This window comes from Cylas formicarius, unplaced genomic scaffold (assembly GCF_029955315.1).
Source record: "Cylas formicarius isolate icCylForm1 unplaced genomic scaffold, icCylForm1.1 PGA_scaffold_3__17_contigs__length_32017465, whole genome shotgun sequence".
Lineage (NCBI taxonomy): Eukaryota > Metazoa > Arthropoda > Insecta > Coleoptera > Brentidae > Cylas > Cylas formicarius.
Window position 1 is genome coordinate 13,210,202 of NW_026844326.1, and position 19,108 is coordinate 13,229,309.

Consider the following 19,108-nt stretch of genomic DNA (forward strand, 5'->3'; position numbering starts at 1 on the left):
TCTTAAAATATGCAAACATATTAGAAAATTTTTAGGAAAAAAACGAGTTTAGGCTGTGCAAAGCGCGAAATTTAAAGAAATGAAGATCATTACAAGGACGTTGGTTTATGCACTTAGAAGATAATCGGATAAACGTTCCTAGTTTTTAAAGAAAAAACAGCAATTTCACTTCCCACATTCAATAATTTATGAAGTGGGGCCCCAAATTTGTAAAAATTTTGTCAGCCAATAAATACCTAATCTAACAAAGTTATCAGTAAAAGGTTGTGCACGGATGCTACAAGTATTGAAGACGAAGAGTCCATTTCCATAAACCTATGGGAATTGTGCGTTATTGGTGAATTGTTTGTCTGATGGTGGCTCTGCTGCACTTTAAGTTTTAGTGCAGAATCTCACGAGAAAAATACAAAAACGAAATCAATGTTTGTTGGTAGCAAATGCAAAACGAGTAATTTTAATTTATTGTACTACAGAGACAATTGAGAGGGCAATTTTGCATTGTGCGTTTCAATAAACAAAATTAAATTCAGTCACATGAAATTAAAGGCCGCTGTTGCAGAAGGTCAAGTGGCCATTAATCACTTCGCTTGCACTTTTCCTAAAAAGTGCTAAATAAGTTTGAAGCTGAATTTAAATGAAATTTAAAGACAATGAATTGCAAACAATACCAAATATTCCGTAACAATATAAGTAAAATATCACAATAAACACATTTTTTCTGCCATAGGTCACCAATTTCGGCGGTCTCAAAATTTTGTATAGAGCAAAGAGGTAGTTTAGTTTAAAAAAAACTTCCACCGTTACCGTCACAAGAAAAATATATTAGAGGCTCGCTACCTTCCAACTAACAAATTATTTTAACGTTATTTATGTTATTTGGCCTCATGGTCAAAAACCCCTCCTAAATTTTCTTAGCCATTTAAAGTTTATACACTGTAATATACGTTTTACCCTTCTTGGATATTATTTTTAATAAGAAATCAGACCTAACATTGCGTCACTCTGTTTACAGAAAACCAACGCACACAAACGGATATCTCAATGCATTTTCACTTCATCATTCGACCCAACAATCATCGGTTATCAACTCTCTTGTCTACAGAGTCGTCACTAAACCCAGAATTAAAACATCTTATATCTGCTCTTCTCTCTAATAATATCTACATTAGGAGATACTAACCGTTCCATCACAAAATACACTTCACCACAAACTTCCAAAGGCAATTAGTCCAAAAGCAACCCTACATTTGACACTTTTTGTCCTTCATGCATTCCTTCCTTACATTCAAAACATCACTGACTACATATCAAAAATTTAGCTCTGAAGCTCTGAGCAAGTTTGATTTATAAACAACCGACGCAGAAGGAATGCAAAAGATTTGTAAATAGTTGTCTAGGGTTGGTTGGAAAAAAATATACCTTAAAAATTATATACATAAAATAAATAAATAAAAAATTCAGATATAAAATCTTTCTGACGAATTTGGAATCACATTGTATAGTGGAATAAATATCATGCTCCTAAATCTTTAGCCTTTTTTAATGAAATCTTTTGTTGTTATTGCCCTTGGCAATAATACAGCTAAACGTACGCAGAATAATCCATTAAAATTACATTTCGCGACGTTATCTCTTTAATATTTGCAAATTTATGGCATATTGCGGGGAGATCTAATTTTTCCGAAAACCGTTATTAGCTATCCGTCACTGATGGACGGAAATGTCGGCCGCGGAGTTAAAAAAGTGTTTTTCCGATCCAATTCAACTTCTAAAATTGATTATTTTGACAGTTTGCGTGTTTGTTTCTTTCTATCAAGTAAGCTAATGATGTATATTTTTCAATACAAGCATTTACACTTACACTTACATAATTATTTTTTATTGCATTTGAGTCTGCGTTTGAGATTATATATATATATATATATATATATATATATATATATATATATATATATATATATATATATATATATATATATATATATATATATATATATATATATTACTATGATATGCAATTTGCAAAAAATATCAATGTCAATATTAACTTTAAGAACTACATTTGTTATTATTATTTATTAAAAAGAAAAGTTGTTAAAACCGACAAAAGGCCTTTTTTAAATTAATTTGAATCCTAAACATCAACAGGAACATTCTTGGGTACACGTCATTTTCTTAATTATTGAATATTTTAATCTAATTTAAACGCTAGTTGTATTTATTAATTTACCTATTCACACGAAAGATTAAAATTTATAGATATTTATAGGAGGAAAAACAATTTTGATAACGTTTATCACACTTCGGTGTTACAAAGACACTATTTCATCCATTAATTATTGCACAATAGCAAAAATAAAAGTTTTAGAATTCTGAAAATTAGAAAAATATAATGTAACTTAAATGTGATACTTTTATTTAATGAATGATTTTTTTATTGAGGCTTTTCTTGATTTTGATTACTTGCATAGTTTTTGTGAATACATAGACGTTTATTTAGATATTAATAGTAATTTAATATTTAATTAGGAACTTTTGTATCACATACTACTTAAGGACTTAAATTTATTTCCAAAAACATCACACACTTGTTTTTAGGTCGCCATATTATTGCGCGTCCTTTCGCTTTAATAATGTTTCGTATTTTTATTACAGACTGCGCAGTGCATCTGGAAGCTGATTAACCCCCCGATTTCCACTTATTATCGATTTTACTTAAACGAAACCATGCGATACCCATCAGTGACGATCTGCCGCAGGCCTGGTTTTAAAACAGACTTGTTTTCAGTGGGTATAACTTAATGAAAATAATAATGAAATAAATAATAGTTGAATTAGGTATTATTCAAATAACTAAAAAAATTGCTAAGATGAAAAGAGAAACAGAGTGAACACAACCAAAAGCAAAAGAAAAAGCGATAAGAATAATATATAATGTGATTAGATAAACCCCAAATAAAAGTCAGATTAACATTTATTATTACCTATTTGAATTTTACCTTCCTTTCCTTATTGGAAGCTTAGGTTAGTTTTTGTTAGGTAGGCATTCAAAATTTCTGAAACTGATGACGAAAAACAAAAGATTTAATGTTTTAAAATACAGGGTTTCGTGAAAAAAATTGCAATATTTTTTTTACTTATGAAAAGATTTATTAAAAATAGCTATGTATGCAGAAGTAAGGCTGCACTCCAATTTCATCGTCCATTTACTACTAAAAAGAAAATTTATCACATTAATTAATTAGCTAAATATTATGCAACAAGTGTGGTATACGGAATTTGAGTCACGAGCGGAGCGCAGCGGAGCAAGTGCTTAATAAACGAGTGACTTTAAAAGTTTACTACACGTGTTGCATACTATATACGTCCGAAGTTACTCGGATCCGTGGGAAACGAAACTGACGTGGTAAAACGACATTTTCCCCACGCAAGATCGGTGCATAATTAGATATTTTACAGAAGAGAGTAGAAAAAATAATAAATAATTCATTTATTGTATAACATATATTTCTTTTTACTCCCAATGATAAATTTTCTTTTTAATAAGTAAAAAAAAGCATCAATGGTAAAAGTCCCACTTCCAAAATTTGACACCACACAAATTATTTTTAACCAAAAATTCCATTTTTTTTAAATGATGAAACTGTGCGTAATAAAAAAGTGCGTAAAGATTTAAATATTAGTTATTTCGATTTTCCACCCAATCACCAGGTATAACACTTCAATACGTCAACAGTTATTACCCATTATTTTTCTCTGAAGTTACGCTACCACCACAAACCACTTCTTCAATCTGGGGACTTTCATTCTTCTGCAAAGAAAGAAATGAAGTGACATGGAAGACGTCATCAGCATTTTTGGAAACGAAAAATCCTAAACTTGATCTCGATAACAGTGGGCGGCCATGATTACAACCAAAAAAAAATCTTGTTGAATGTGTAATTTGAATACCTAACTGACAAAAATTAGGTTTATCAAAATCAGTCAAAAAAAAGTACAGCTATGCGCATTTCGTATTATAGAAATATGGACTTAAGACAACCAAGCTACTCGCAGCTAACGCTTTTCGCAATTTCAACTTTGACGATTACACGATTCAAGAGTTTTTAAATGAAACAACTTACACATTCGCAGAGGTTTTCGGATCGTACGCATTTGGAGGCACTGGAAACCAATTCGCAGGTGCCTTCCATTTCGAACTATTCTCCTCCGTCATTATATTACTGCGGATGTTATTCGTTGCAGATGTGGACATAAGTTCATTTCAGACGTTGGAATTCGGACGATGTTTTACCTTCATTCCAAAAAGGAATTCTGAAACTTTCAATATGGGTGGTGGATGGTTTTTTTATTTGAATCACAACCACACCGTCCGACGCACAGACGAATACGGCCAATCGCTTACAGGATTTCATTTGTATCTCCATAACGAAAACGAAGTATTAGACAGTAAGTATAGGTTATAAAAGAAAATCGTTGATATATAACGTGACATATTAAGCAGCTGAAAGTACGCACGGTAGCAACTTGATGCAGTATCTCGACGTGCAGTCAGCCGAACTGCTTAATGTTCAACTGAAGCTCAAAGAGTATTACAAAATATCCACCAGTTCTAATCCATGCGTAAGCGGACAAGACAAGTACAGCAGATCGAAAGTAAGGAAATATATATTTTATTTATTTATTGAACAGTTCGAGATCGTAAAGGTGATAAGCTAAGCTTAATTAACAATTGGGGGCTTAGTTTTTTTTATCTTTTTACATCTGTAACTTTAGGTGGAAGGTAAAAAAAGTCTTTTGGAACCGAATCATATTATATTTAGTGATATTATTGGCTGTTGTGGGCGCCGAAAGTTATAGAAATGTCCTTTTTCAGTAACACAGAACTATTGATAGTTCTCGCAAATCAACGCAAATCGCTTTGTATTTATTGGTCATATTTCCAGTGCATCGAAAGATGTCACCAGAAGCAAATATTAGAACTGGCAAATTGTACACTACCGTGGATATTCGCTGTGCCTCCCGATCAGTCACTACCTCAGTGTTCGAGTTCGACGGATGTTTCTTATCTAGTATCTGGATTTACAAATCAGTGAGTATTTACGAGAGAGCGTTCTAGGTATTTGCGTGTCAAACAATTGGGACAGAAGGAATAAATGAAATAATTCATAATTTTTAATAATAAGACAATAGCAAAATGAACATCTTATCCCAAATAGTGTAGAAACAAACAGAATAAATAAACGAAACCCTTACTTATACGGTAGCCTTCTAAAAATAGAGCACGTAATGAAAAAATTACATTTACATTGTTATAGGATTATCTAGAAAAAATATTGCATTATGACGTTTTTAAAAATTCTCTTTATTTATTTTGTTCCCTTTAATACTGCATGTGCATGATAATTCTTTATTGTTTAATTGAGTTATGTTCAACTTGATAATTGATTTTTCAAAGAAACTTCCACAGGCTCCTGTAATATTCTTTACAAAACTTCTGGATTCCTCCTGCGTCAGTTGTTGTTGAATTGAACTTGCTGACGTTTCGTCATTCATCCTGATGGCTTCTTCAGAATTTAACTGAAACTGGCTTGCATTCTACTCTATGTTTGCTGATACAGTATTTGAGGAGGTATGAGCTCAATGAGGCGCATTAAAATTGTCTCGGATGACTGATTCCCATATTGGAGACAGGTAAAGACTTGAGTCCCGGTTAAAATTATTTGAAAGATGAGAAGAATATTTATATAAATCTATAAGCAAACAGACAATCTTAATTGCGACTTAGGTCTTTACCTGTATTCAATATAGGAATCAGTCATGCGAGACAATGTTCATGCCCATCCTTTAGCTTCTCTCTCCTCAAACAATAAATAAGCAAATATAGAGTAGAATGTGAGACAGTTTCAGTTAAGTCAACAGGATGATTGGCGAAACGTCAGCGAATTCAATTCAACAGACGCAGGAGGAACCCAGAAGTTTTGTTCATAATTTAGTTTAGTTCTTTATTAATTCCGCTTAATGTAATGCATACCGTTAAAAAATAAAGGGTGATTCAATAACGGTTTCCACATTAAAATAATAAAAAAAAACTCGGAAGAATATAAAAATATACAAACATTTTTATTTGCCATTTTAGATTAATGTATTACAATAAACTATGAAAGATGATGTCATTCAATTTAGGTTCTATGTCGGCTATTTCGCGTCTAATCTCCTGTTTCAGCTCTGGAATAGTGTTTAGTTTATTTCTATACACTCTGATTTTTAAATACCCCAAGAAAAAGAATCTAAGGGAGTAAGATCATATGATCGCGGCGGCCAATTGATATCGCCGTTACGTGAGATAATCCGACCAGGAAACTTGCCCCGCAGCAATTGCATCGTTTCTCTGGATGTGCGACAAGTGGCTCCATCCTGTTGGAACCACAAATCTTCAATGTTCATACCTTCCAATTGCTCCCAGAAAAAATCAGATATCATGTTTCGATAGCGAACACCATTAACCGTAACAACGTTCTCCGCATTATCCTCGAAAAAAAAAAGGACCAATTATTCTTCCGCACCAAAAAGCGCTCCAAACAGTTATTTTTTGAGGATGCATTGCATTTTGAACAATCTCTCTTGGACTTTCTAATCCCAAAATACTGTTTGTTTACAAAGCCACCAACGTGAAAATGTGCCTTATCGCTAAAGGTGATTTTCGTTGAAAAATGAACTCCTTGTTCTCGTATCTATTCTGCAAACACACGGCACCGTTGATGATCTCGAGGTTTCAACTCCTGAGTTATTTGGACTTTATATGGGTGTAGATGAAAGTCTTTTGTTAAAACTCGCTGTGTAGTTGAATACGTAAGGCCCACTTGCTGCGATCGATGACGAATCGATGTGTATGGATCTTCGGCTACACTTTCGCGACCAATGGCAATATTTTGATCTGACCCATCTGCACGAGCACGTTGACGGACTTTGAGGTTAGTTACAGATCCAGTTTGCTCAAATTTTTGAACCACATTCCAAATTGTCCTCTCAGAAGGTCGATATTGTGCGCCGAAAAATTCACGTAGAGCCCGAAATGCATTTTTTCTTGATCGACCATTTTCCTAATAGGCTTGCTCAATTTTTACACGTTGTTCGTATATTGCTCCATGACTAATTTTGTTTATATTTTGAGATTAGAGATCTCATATGATAATAAACAAATACAGTGGCGTTTCAAAAATATTTCAGATTGAAATGTGGAAATTCTTATTGAATCACCCGTTACAATATATTTTGGGATCGTCAAGAATATTAAATAAAGATACATTAAATTGTAATGTACAATACAAACTGATGTAACGGACAAATATACACTTAAAGTTAAAAAAAAAACATCGCACACAGCTTTTATAAACCTGGAGATCGCTGAAAAATTCGAGCAGTGTATAATATGATTTTTTAACAAAGAACTGCTTGAGTTTTAATTTACTTTTATTATTAAATTTGTTTAAAGATGTAATACCAATGTAATCCGGGTTTTGTTGACAAATTGATAACCTATATGGTGTCTCAGTGGGTATAATAAGCCAGTAAACGTAAAGAGACGTCAGCGTCAACATTTGTAAGAAACCAAATGGCTTTGATTACTCTTTTTTGAAACGATGAAACCAGAAGCACAAAACAATAAGCGCTCATTTTCGATAGAATATTCTCAATTTGATCAGTCCATAGAAGTTTTTGATCAACATATAGCCCTAAAAATTTTGTACTCTCATTATTCTGTAACGATTTATTTTTATTAAGATACTGTAATTCATAGGCCGGTTTTTCGTTCCAAATTGTAGTGCGTTTGATTTGCTTGTATTTAATATTTAATATATAATAGTGTGTGCTTATCAACTTAATACGTTACTGACACCGCATAACCAAATTACTAAGAGAAAAATAGTTTTAAAGAACGCTAATATTTAGGTTGAGTTTCCATAATTTGGTAACAATATGGTATCTAGAAAGATTGGTATTTCTTATTCTACCAAGTCCCACGGTTAAGGCACGTATGAGATATTTTAAGCTGAGGTCGAAATATGTCAACTTAAGTATGTTGAGGTGAACTTTTAGCTTTCTGAAAATAAATCTTAATAACAAATTTTTATATACAATTTTTATATACAATTGCTCTTGACATGAAGTATTTGCATTTCAATTTTTTATTTTGTACTTTCTGAACTATGCCTGTACTAAAACAGGTTTTCTTTTCAGCAACAGAAGCCGACTGCTGTCCAACTGCGACTGTCAAATTTCATGCAACGTATCTTTGTTTAGCGCTAGTATTGTAAACAGAAGGGACGTGGAAGATCGAAACTATCCAGACAGTATAGTTACAATTCACTACCCGACGAATCTTGTAAGTTTTATGAGCGAAGAACTTGGTTACGACTGGAACGATCTTCTGTCTGACATTGGCGGTTCGCTAGGATTTCTACTGGGTAAGTACATAAATTTGGGCAACTGCTCCTGTTCCCATTAGGAATAACACAGTATCAGTAGAACTCATGTCCCTTTTTTAGGTCTGTCTGTGGTAGGAATTATAGGAGTTTTGGGGAAACTGCTGTGCTTTTTATTGAAATTACATCTGAACAAACAGCAAGACAGCCAATCCATTGGAAGCCATAATGAAGACTGTCAGAACAAAGAGAACCAAAATTATTTAAATAACAGCAGCACTGGCAATGAGAAACGTACCAATGTAAAGTTATATGATAACTTGAGGGATTTTGATAGCTTGGATTTAAAATGTTATGAGAAGACGCATATCGTGGATGCATAAATAGTTTTGATGTAATGAAAACTAAATTTGAGCTACACGTTAATTAACGCACACGTCATTGCATTTCTCCAAAGTCTAATTTTTCAAAATTAAATATTAGGGGTATCCTAAATTTTCAGCCTAATCCGAGCCTGTATGTCTACATAACTTTTAGGTTATTAGAACACAAAGCAGTTGCCAATTTGCCAGCTTATAATACTGTATAACTGACACACGCGCTCACACACACACACAGATCGAGATATATTTTTAAACCGTTCATTTCAAGAATGCTGGTGGGTCTCGACGAATACGAATGCAGCAATAGTTTTACCAACTTACCCTTTACGTTAGTTTGCAGGTCCGGTCCTCTTGGCGCACTAAGTTGTTCCTTAAATGAAGCATAACCAAAATAATTTTTAATAAACTTAGATCAAATATTTGTTGGAATTTTCGATTAAAATAGAAACTTGACCTTGTCTAATTTCGTTCATTCAGTGGTGCCATGGTAGCTTATTATATACCAAGAGGCGTACTATCATAATATAATGGGTACTTTTTAGTAGGATTGTGTGGGTAACTTTTAAATCATTAAAGATACGGGGTCTGTTAAATGGGATAAAATTTTAGAAAAACCAAACTTTACATAAAAAAATTGTATTATTCAAAATGACTTTCTTCATAATTTACTTCTTTTCTATACGACATTAACATATAAAAAAAACTCTAGAGAGGACAAATAAGTTCCAAAGAACTTTGTCTTAAACATTATAATTTTGGTAATACTTTTTTTTGTAAAACTTGTAATAAATGTGTAAGAAAGCTATTTTCTGTTGTGCGTTGAAAATTAATTAATAATAAATAATATAATAACAAACTTTATACCTAAGTACTGATTGATTAGGAAAACATACGGGAACAAACCCTTGCATTACGTAATTGGCAAAACTGAGAAAAGTTGACATATGTATGAAATATATTTAAAGTTAATACAAAATTACAGTCCTTCAATATTCTTTTCATTTAATGCTTAGATTTTTTTTATTTCTGCTTTAAATTTCTTCAACGACTCACATTTTAATCCGATTTGTTTATACATCCGAATTTTGGGCTGTCCAATGATTGAAAGGTTAAAGTATATTATAGCTTGCCTTTAATAATTGCCTTTAAGAATAAAATGTTAATTTGCTTGGAAGGGTGGCGTTGTTGTCATGTGAGTTTCACGTTTGCGTTATACTGTTTGTGCGGTTTGAGTTTTTAACATTAAAGGAGCATTTTACCGGATTTCATTGTAAGATGTTCTTGAGCTTTTTTTCCATAAACTGCGCAGTATCGCCACAATCGGCGAATATCTCTGACTGGTGGACTTGCAAAAGCAATTCGGAGTATGTTGGAAAAATAATGTAGAAAAGATGCCCAAATATTTTTATATATAACTCGAATAAACTGCGCACACTCAAAGCAGCAATTTTCAATCAAAGATGAGAGACAGTAAACCGCAAGCACATCAGCTGTAGAATATGTTCTGTGCCCTATTTGTAAAGTGTAAGAAGCACATCAAATAAAAATAACCTCTATTAATTTATGATTTGCCTAAGAGACTGAAGGAAAGATTGGGTTTGAATTATTTACCTATGCTGGCACAAGTCATTTACGACCGATATTATAATTGTTCGAACTTCGACCTATCGATCTATCTGGTGTTTGCTACTCATGGTATTTCCGATACAATAACTTGTGACAAAATTCCCTTGACTAGTTATGATTTCAAACAATTTGCGAAATGATGGAATTTTAATGTAGGTTTTAGAAGAACGAATTATCCACAAAGCTGAAAAAGCAATTGGTAATTATTGAAAAGCCACTCGGATTTGGATTTGTATTTATTGCAATGGAGTAATCCGTCATCTCGGTTTTTTTATAAGTCGCCATTAGTGGTCAATTATTGAAAGCGAAGATTTGTGAAACTGTAGAAGTTAAATCATAGACAAAATGTTTATGACATATGGTAACAAAGGTGCGAAAGAACTAACTAGAAGTGTTGAATAATATAATTACGTAAAAGAGAGTTTTACGTATTAATATAGGCTCACCACATTTGAACTTAAGAGCAATCGTGATGTGTCAAACAATTTGTTTAAATTTACAGATCAAGATAAAGATCATCTCATGGAAGCAACAGTCCATTGAAATCCAGATATGGTTGAATTATTTTTTGTTCGTTTATTTTATGTGTTTTGTGTAGTAACATTTGACGTCTGCGGTTGGCGCTCCTGGCTGGCAGATTGCACTTGATGTGCGGAATATGGAACTTGTTATAAAATGGTGTATTTAACAATAAATGTTGACCATTTTATAAAAATACTGGGTCGGTTTTTGCTGAGTCGAACTTGCTAACGTTTTGCCAATCATCCTGTTGTCTTCTTCAGAGCTTGACTGAAACTGGCTCTCATTTTACTCTGTACCTGCTTATATATTCTTTCAGGGGAGCGGAGCTAAATGAGGGGCAAAAATACCGTCTCGGATGACTGATTCCCATATTGGTGACGGGTAGAGACCTGAGTCGCGGTTAAGGTCGGGTTGTTTATAGATTTCTATAGACTCTACATGCAAGAATTTTAGTTTCATAAAATAAAATTTTATGTTCGGTTTCGTGATTGTATTCGGAAACAGCTGATGAGTTTATTTGTCTTAGTCGTAAGGTTCTTTCGTGTTCTTTGAGCCTAGTTGACATTTTTCGTCCGGTTTCTCCAATGTATTCTTTGCCACATATGCATGGAATACTGTAAACTCCTGGCATCTCAAATGGAATTTTATCTTTAACGGACCGAAGTTCTAAATCTGGTTTTGATGTTATACTTCTATAGAACTTTTGATATGTAGTCAGTGATATTTTGAATGTAAGGAAGGACCACAGTGGCAAGTGTAGGATTGCTTTCGGCCTCATTGCTATTGGAAAGTTGCGGTGAAGTGTATTTTTTGATCGAACGCTTAATATTTTAAATGTGGAAATTATTAGAGAGAAGAGGAGAGGTAAGGTGTTTCAATTCTGGGATCAGTGACTCGGGCTGAGATAGTTTTACGGCTCTGTAAACAAGAGAGTTGATAACCGATGATTTTTGGGCCGGATGGTAATGTGACCATGCATTAGGTATCGGTCTGTGTGCGTAGGTTTTGTGTAAACACAATGACCCAATGTTATGTCTGATTTTCTATTGATAAGAATATCTAAGAATGGAAGATTATTATTAGTTTCCAATTCAATGGTAAAACGTATGTTAGGGTGTATAGAGTTTGAATATCTAAGAAAATCTTCTTGACCATGAGGCCAAATAACAAAAATATCATCGACGTAACGTTTCCATAATTTTGGTTTTAAATAAAAGGTGTCAAGAGCTTTCTTCTCAAAGACCTCCATAAATTTATTCGCAATGACTGGTGATAGTAGAGAACCCATAGCTCTTCCCGACGTTTGTTAAAAAATTTGACCGCTATAAGAAAAATATGTTCCAGATAAGCATTTTTCGATTAAGGTGAGAAGGTTTGATTCCAGATTCAGATTCCACACGTTTTGTAAAAAGTATTACAGTAGCCTGTGGAAGTTTCTTTGAAAAATGTTGATATATAAAGTGACATGACATGAAAGTACGCACGGCAGCAACTTTCGTTTTGCAAGTTCGTTCTGCCAGGGCAAGTACCCGTAGCAATTTAACGCGCCTGGTATAATGTCGTAAAAAAGAGTACGAAAACAATATGTGGGATGACGTCTGCTTCATCCGAAAAATATGTTGCTAATTTAATGCGAGCGCGCATAGATGCGGATATTTTTGGTTTGCTGCCCCCAGAAATAATTTCCTTTGATGAAAGTTAGCATTGCGAACACCTTTGTCTTAGTCAACGCTTACGAAATCCGTGACTAAATTTGATTTATCCCACTAACGTAGCTGCCGACCTGAGTCCGAGTGCAATTAAAACATAACATAAATACATTTTAACTTAACTTTTAGGAGTTTACAATCTTGCCTTTAAGATAATAACGTCAAATTGATTCTCAATCTAGGCGAGTATATATTTCAGCGAAGCGGGATTTATTTTGAAACTTATAAAATATTTTTATTTTAACAAATTTATTAGAATGGTATTAAATATTTTTAAAAATATTTTTATAATCGTCTAACTCGATGCGTAGAAAATGTAATTATACACCATTGGTTCGACAACGAGAGAAAATGACTGTTTCGACTTTGTCTCGATTTTATATCAAGATGTAACTTTTAGTTGCGTACGTCACGGATAGTGGAAAGGATAAATTCGAATGTGTTGTCGGCGTTTAAAAGTTTTAGTCGTTTTTTGGTGCATATGCTAATATTAATAATAATAATAATAATAATAATAAAATACACTTTCACTAAATACCCAAGCACTAGCTTGCTCTATTGTATTAATTTAAATGCCACATAAACAGAAACTGCGTTCTTAAATTATCCAGATAACTAGAGATTAGATTGTATTAAATAGAGATGAGAAATATCTACCTGAAAATTTACAGAAAGAAAAAATAGTTTTTCTTAGCAATTTTATAAGTGCAGGAGTGTAGCCCAAGAAAACTGTTTTAATTCGCATTTTTTATGCATGGATAAATTTGTTTTTATTTTTCGAATTTAATGAATTAATCTAATTAAAAAATACCAATTTCGATCTGTCTACTTATTTTGGGTTAGTTTTAAATGGTTTTCTCCAACAATTGATTGAGCGTATGGCTAAGTGAAAATAAATAGAAAAATCGGTAGCTGAGCAGCATTTTTATATATGTTATATGAACCCAGCACATTAGAATTATGAGTGTAAATTGTGACGTAGACACTTGCGTTTTTTTGGTGTATCTGGGGTTAAAAGCGAAACTATCAACCATCCCCACATTATGTCATGTTTATTAAGGTATTCGAGGGGCTCCGAGAAAAAGTATTTAGTTGCTTACAAAATATTGTAATATTGTATTATAGTAAAATAACCAAAGAAACAACATCATACAAAGAAACTGTACAAGTCTAAAATTGATGTAGGAATATTTTCTTGATTAGATTTTTAGACCACTATTTTCATCATACACAGAGAAAAAGAATTAGTTCCTTAAAATAAAGCACATTTGTTTTAATTAAATAATTTAATTCGTATCGTGCAATTAAATATTTCGAGGAATTATTTTTTTTTATTCGTATCTCAACTAAAAGATATTTTATGCAAGAAAATTCTATTTGCCAGGATAGGTCTTACATTATTAAAGAACTAGTTTGTATTATTGCCATTCTACTTTATTTGTTGCAAGAAAAGGTATACTAGGTACAATTATTATTTATTTTCGAGAACTTTTCGTCGAAGTTTCAAGCAATGTAAAATTAATTTACGTCCTAAGGAAGGCGCGATTTGCGAACAATAATATTTAATTGAACGAAATGTAGCGAAAGTCGACGTTTTGGCAAAATCAAATTTGCTATCATCAGGTCGGTTGGATCGGTCTCCAGTTAATTGTGAGGAAGTCATTTTACAATTTCGACAACACATGGGCAACTTTTTTATTGCTTATTAAAACAAATATTCTTGTGGTGCATGATGGTCTAAAACCTACAATATCCATAGGTATTAATTTGCGAGAGCAAGAGCAATGTAGGTGTAACCTTAGTGACTGTGAGGGCTTCTTCAATAGTCCCATATTTTCTTACTGTCTTTTTTTTGAGACTTATAGCTTCCTCTGTCTGAGGAGATGTCTAAAATAACGTGCACTTTAAATTTATTTTCTTCAATAGAAATAATGTACCTACATTTACTTGAAGAATATTAAGGTTCCACTTTTTAAGTTTGAAGGATCTATTACATATTAAATAATTTAATTTAATAACTTCATTTAATTTCCACACACCTGAAAACACCGGCACAAGATGTTTCTAATCCACATTCACAATCAGCGTATAACATGGCGGCAATGTAAATGGTATAGTGAACAAGCATAATATAACTACTATTTGCGTCGTCTTTTTAAAACGAAACGGCGAAGTTACTTAATAACATAATTTTTTATCCCTACTCTAAATGCGATACCAATAAATAAACTTTGATGTCATTTTTGACAACTTTAAAGAAGGTGAAAATGTAGGAGCTTGACTACTTCATCGAACAGGCCGCCCACTTGTTAAGTCAAGAGGAGATGACGGTTCCTCGGATTAAGATCTTTATAATTCAATTTCTGTATAATGTTTAATAAAAAATGTTAATAGTACTTAGTAGATATTTCCTAAGTTTTATTCTGTTAAAATAAATATCTTTCCTTACGAGTACCTTATCTTGGCACAACATTCGCATTGCTTTGCATTGTTGGTGAACAACAATAGCCAAAACCGGGTGGAGACTAAGGAAGTTATAAACAATGTTTATTTGACTCTCATTGAACGTGGTGCCAGCAAGCAAGCATCTTTAGAAGAAACGGCCACATTGACGAAAATTCCAACATCAACTGTATGAAAAATAGTGAATAATGCAGGAAAAAAAGAAGCGATGCTGACATTTTCTCGAGTGTAGATGAAAGTGATCAAGATATAATACGGGGTAAAATTTCCCAATTATACGAAGAACAAAGCGTACCTACATTAGATATCTTAATTAGGAACCTTGAAAAAGATGAAACCGGTGTTAAATGTGGCAGAACTACCTTATGGAAATGTATTCAATATATGGGTTTTAGATTTAAAAAAATTGACAAAATTCAAGTTTTAATGGAATCTTTTAGAATTCGGAAATAGCGACTGGAATATCTAGAAAAAATTACTATTTACAGAGAACAACAATGGCCAATTATTTACTTGGATGACACCTGGTTCCACACTTATGATTCCCCCTGAAAAGGGTTGGGTTAACTTAACTGATTAGTGTAAAACAAACGCGCCATCAAAAAGAGGTAAAATAATATATTTTGCATGCTGGCTCTAAAGATGGTTGGATTCCAAATGGACTTTCTCCGTCTGTGAAAAATATTGAAGATTCTTCTCTGGATTATCATGAAGACACCACCGCTGATTTATTTGAAAGTTGATTTAAAAACAAAAGCAACAATTTAAAACTACATGTATAATAACGACATTTATTTTCACGAAGATTATACCAAAAAGTAATTAATTGAGGTTCTACAAAGCTTGAACCTACAAAAGGGATACGTCTGTGATAATTATTCAAAAAATCTAAGGCATACAGTTTTAAGGCTTCCATCTTACCACTGTATATTTAATCCCATGTTTGGCACCAACTGAAATCGGCCATTCGTCGTAACAATGTTTTTTCCCGTGTTAGCTCCAATGTCCTCAAGCTTATAGAAACCGAAGTTCTTAACATCCCTCCACAAAGTTGGGCAAATTCTGTTAAACATATAGAAAAAGCAGAACAATCGTATATCCATATTGCAAATATATATAGAACAAATAATAATTAGAACAGGCGATGATAGCGATAGTGATACTGATATATTATGTGAATAATTTTAAGTAATTTAAGTAGGTAATAAAAATAATTTGCAATTTTATTTTAGATTTAAACATAAATACATACATAAATAAGTAAATATTGTTTAGTATCTTTCCTAACAAAACCCAAAATAATTAAATTCTAAGCAAAGTACGGACCTGTTCGGCTATATTTCGTTCTTACAGCTTGCCCGGGTCTTTCCTTAATTCGTATCAGTTAGTCACCTTCATAAGAACAGACTTTACCTGCAATACTGTGGTTGTTAGGTTACTCTTTACTCCCTTTGCCTACATAATGATGTTTTATAACTCTACACCTTTTTGAAATAGCGTAGAGTCTAATGAAAAACACATACCGACAAAATATTAATCGTTAATTTTTTAATTTCCAAGGGCTACTGTTTACTGGGAGTAACCGCCAAAACGAATTAACCAGATAATAAATAAGCAGCTAATGCCGTCAAAAAACGGAGCCTAAAACCCTTGCCGTAATACACAAATTCTAAAATTAGAAGTGCCGCTAACCCAGTTCCACATTCTGAAATACTGTTTTTGGAATGCTTAGAACGTTTCTGTTTTTCTAGTGACTCGTATGCAGGAGAATTCAGTCGCACGTGCCGGGAGGATTTACAGAAAATCATATTGCACTTCTATTCGGAACTCAGGTGTACATATTGAATGGCGAAAGGTAAAAATAGTTAGGTACATGCAATTATTTTCCATTTTTAGTTGAGGTTGTTCGCTACTTTAGTCACCACGCTGAAAATAGACTTCCGTAGATTTGTGTGACGGTGCAGTCTAGTGGGGTAAAGCAACTAGAGGTTGGAATACGGTATTAATACGTGGCGTGAAAATATTTACCCGTGTGTCATATATATTTTACGCTATTGTCACTTTCGGAAAATATTAAAATTTTCACAATAATGTCACATATCATACGTTTTTCGGTACTGCAATAAAAATACATTATAATGTGTCACAAATAATTAACATATTAAATTCTACACATCAATTAATTTTCAATAAATAACATAAATAATATAAAGAAGTATGCAAAATAATAATAATTAAAATAAATGGAAGTTGGTTTTAGAAATGTTCATTTGTTTCCTATGATAAACTTTTGAAGTCAATAAGCCAATATTTTTGAATTAAGTTACATTAATACTTCTTTGTAGCAAGGGTCTCTTGTTCCTTTTAATTCGCCTAGTTCTGGTAGTTTCTTTAAATGTGGTAAGCAATGATCAACTTAAACGATTTTGAACTATATCTGAAGTGAAAACTAACCAAATGGTGTCTAAAAAAGTAAATACAGCATATGAGAGAAGCTTTGATGATGGCAACTGACGCCTCGATTGATTATGTATTTAAACTATATGTGTGTTTGTGATTTGGAATAATTTGTAATGTTCTTTAATACACTATCATGGACTTTTATATATTTTGTATCATCTGCAACCATTCGGTAAATATAAATATATAAATACTGTTTTTATCACTTTGATGATAGCTAAGTTTTTGTATTGTTTGAATTGAACACTTTATTACATTATTGGCCACAATTACACTAGTTTTCGGAATATCCGGTAGAAGGCGATTATGAAAACAAACTTTTCGATATGATAAAGATAAATTTGTCTTCACTTTTCGAAAATAGTAACATAAATAAGGGACACTAAAGTCTGTTCATAGTGAAAGTGACTAACTGATACGAATTAAGGAAAGACCCGGGCAAGCTGTAATAATGAAATATGACCGAACAGGTCCGTGCTTTGCTTAGAATTTAATTAATTGAGATTTTGTTAGGAAAGATTATAAAAAATATTTATTTATTTATTTATTTATGTATGTATTTTTTTAAATCTAAAACCCATATGTTGAATACACTTCCATATGGTAGTTCTGCCACATTTTTTAACACCGGCTTCATCTTTTTCAAGCCTCCTAATTAATATCTAATGTAGGCACGCTTTGTTCCTCGTATAACTGGTAAATTTTACGCCGTATTGTATCTTAATAATTTTCATCTGCACTCGAGAAAATGTCAGCATCGCTTCTTTTTTTTCCTCGCTGAAATGGGATTATTCACAATTTTCCATACAGTTGATGTTGGAATTTTCGTCAATATGGCCGTTTGTTTTTCTATTACGGACCACAATTTTACCAGAATTTAAATTCCGAAACTTTAGGTAATAATCTTATTGCATTGTATGTTAATGATCATCCTTGGATAATCCCATTCAAAAGCAATTGGCCACTTTCTTATATCTATGAAAAAACCATAACAACAAACTAACCAAAAAGCCCTTTGGTTTGAAAAGCACTTCCTGAATTGCTTTGTCCGTTTTTGGTGGTGTCAAATCATTAGTAAACATAATCATTTTCTGCGTCTCATGTTATAATCTGGCTACATATTGCTTTAAAAGAAAACAGCCAGTTTTTTCCAATACAAGTTTATCTGAACTTTTATATAGATCCATACTTGAACACAAGGTGGTCTAAAAATTAACGAATTTTCCTGAAACGGACTTTACCCATTATCTACTATACGATCGACGGGGAAGTGAACGCAGTTAAAGCAATAAATCACAAATGCAAATCCCTTTCACCAGTTCAAGTGGCTAATAATAATTGGCTTTAAGTGTTGGCATTTCAATTTCTTGGCAAATCGAACTAAGTGGATTTTCATTACCGACGAAATCGCGTGGTAACTCAGAGACCAAAGCAAAAATTGCTTGCGTGACATTGCGTCGCAGTAAATTAATCTGAAAAATTATTTTAAATAGCGTCAAGTTTATCTTAACTAACGGAA

At 32.8% G+C, this 19,108-nt stretch overlaps 1 protein-coding gene across 1 annotated transcript; it reads left to right on the top strand.

Annotated features, from left to right (window-relative positions):
• The first annotated feature begins 1,720 nt into the window (after window positions 1-1,720).
• LOC132699688 (acid-sensing ion channel 4-A) lies at window positions 1,721-9,785 on the top strand. The gene is made up of 8 exons (XM_060666537.1): window positions 1,721-1,816; window positions 2,656-2,787; window positions 4,023-4,182; window positions 4,246-4,449; window positions 4,505-4,656; window positions 4,947-5,092; window positions 8,242-8,468; window positions 8,550-9,785. Exons 1-8 carry the CDS (start codon window positions 1,721-1,723, stop codon window positions 8,807-8,809), a joined length of 1,377 nt encoding a protein of 458 aa, XP_060522520.1. The 3' UTR covers window positions 8,810-9,785.
• The last annotated feature ends 9,323 nt before the right edge of the window (window positions 9,786-19,108 follow it).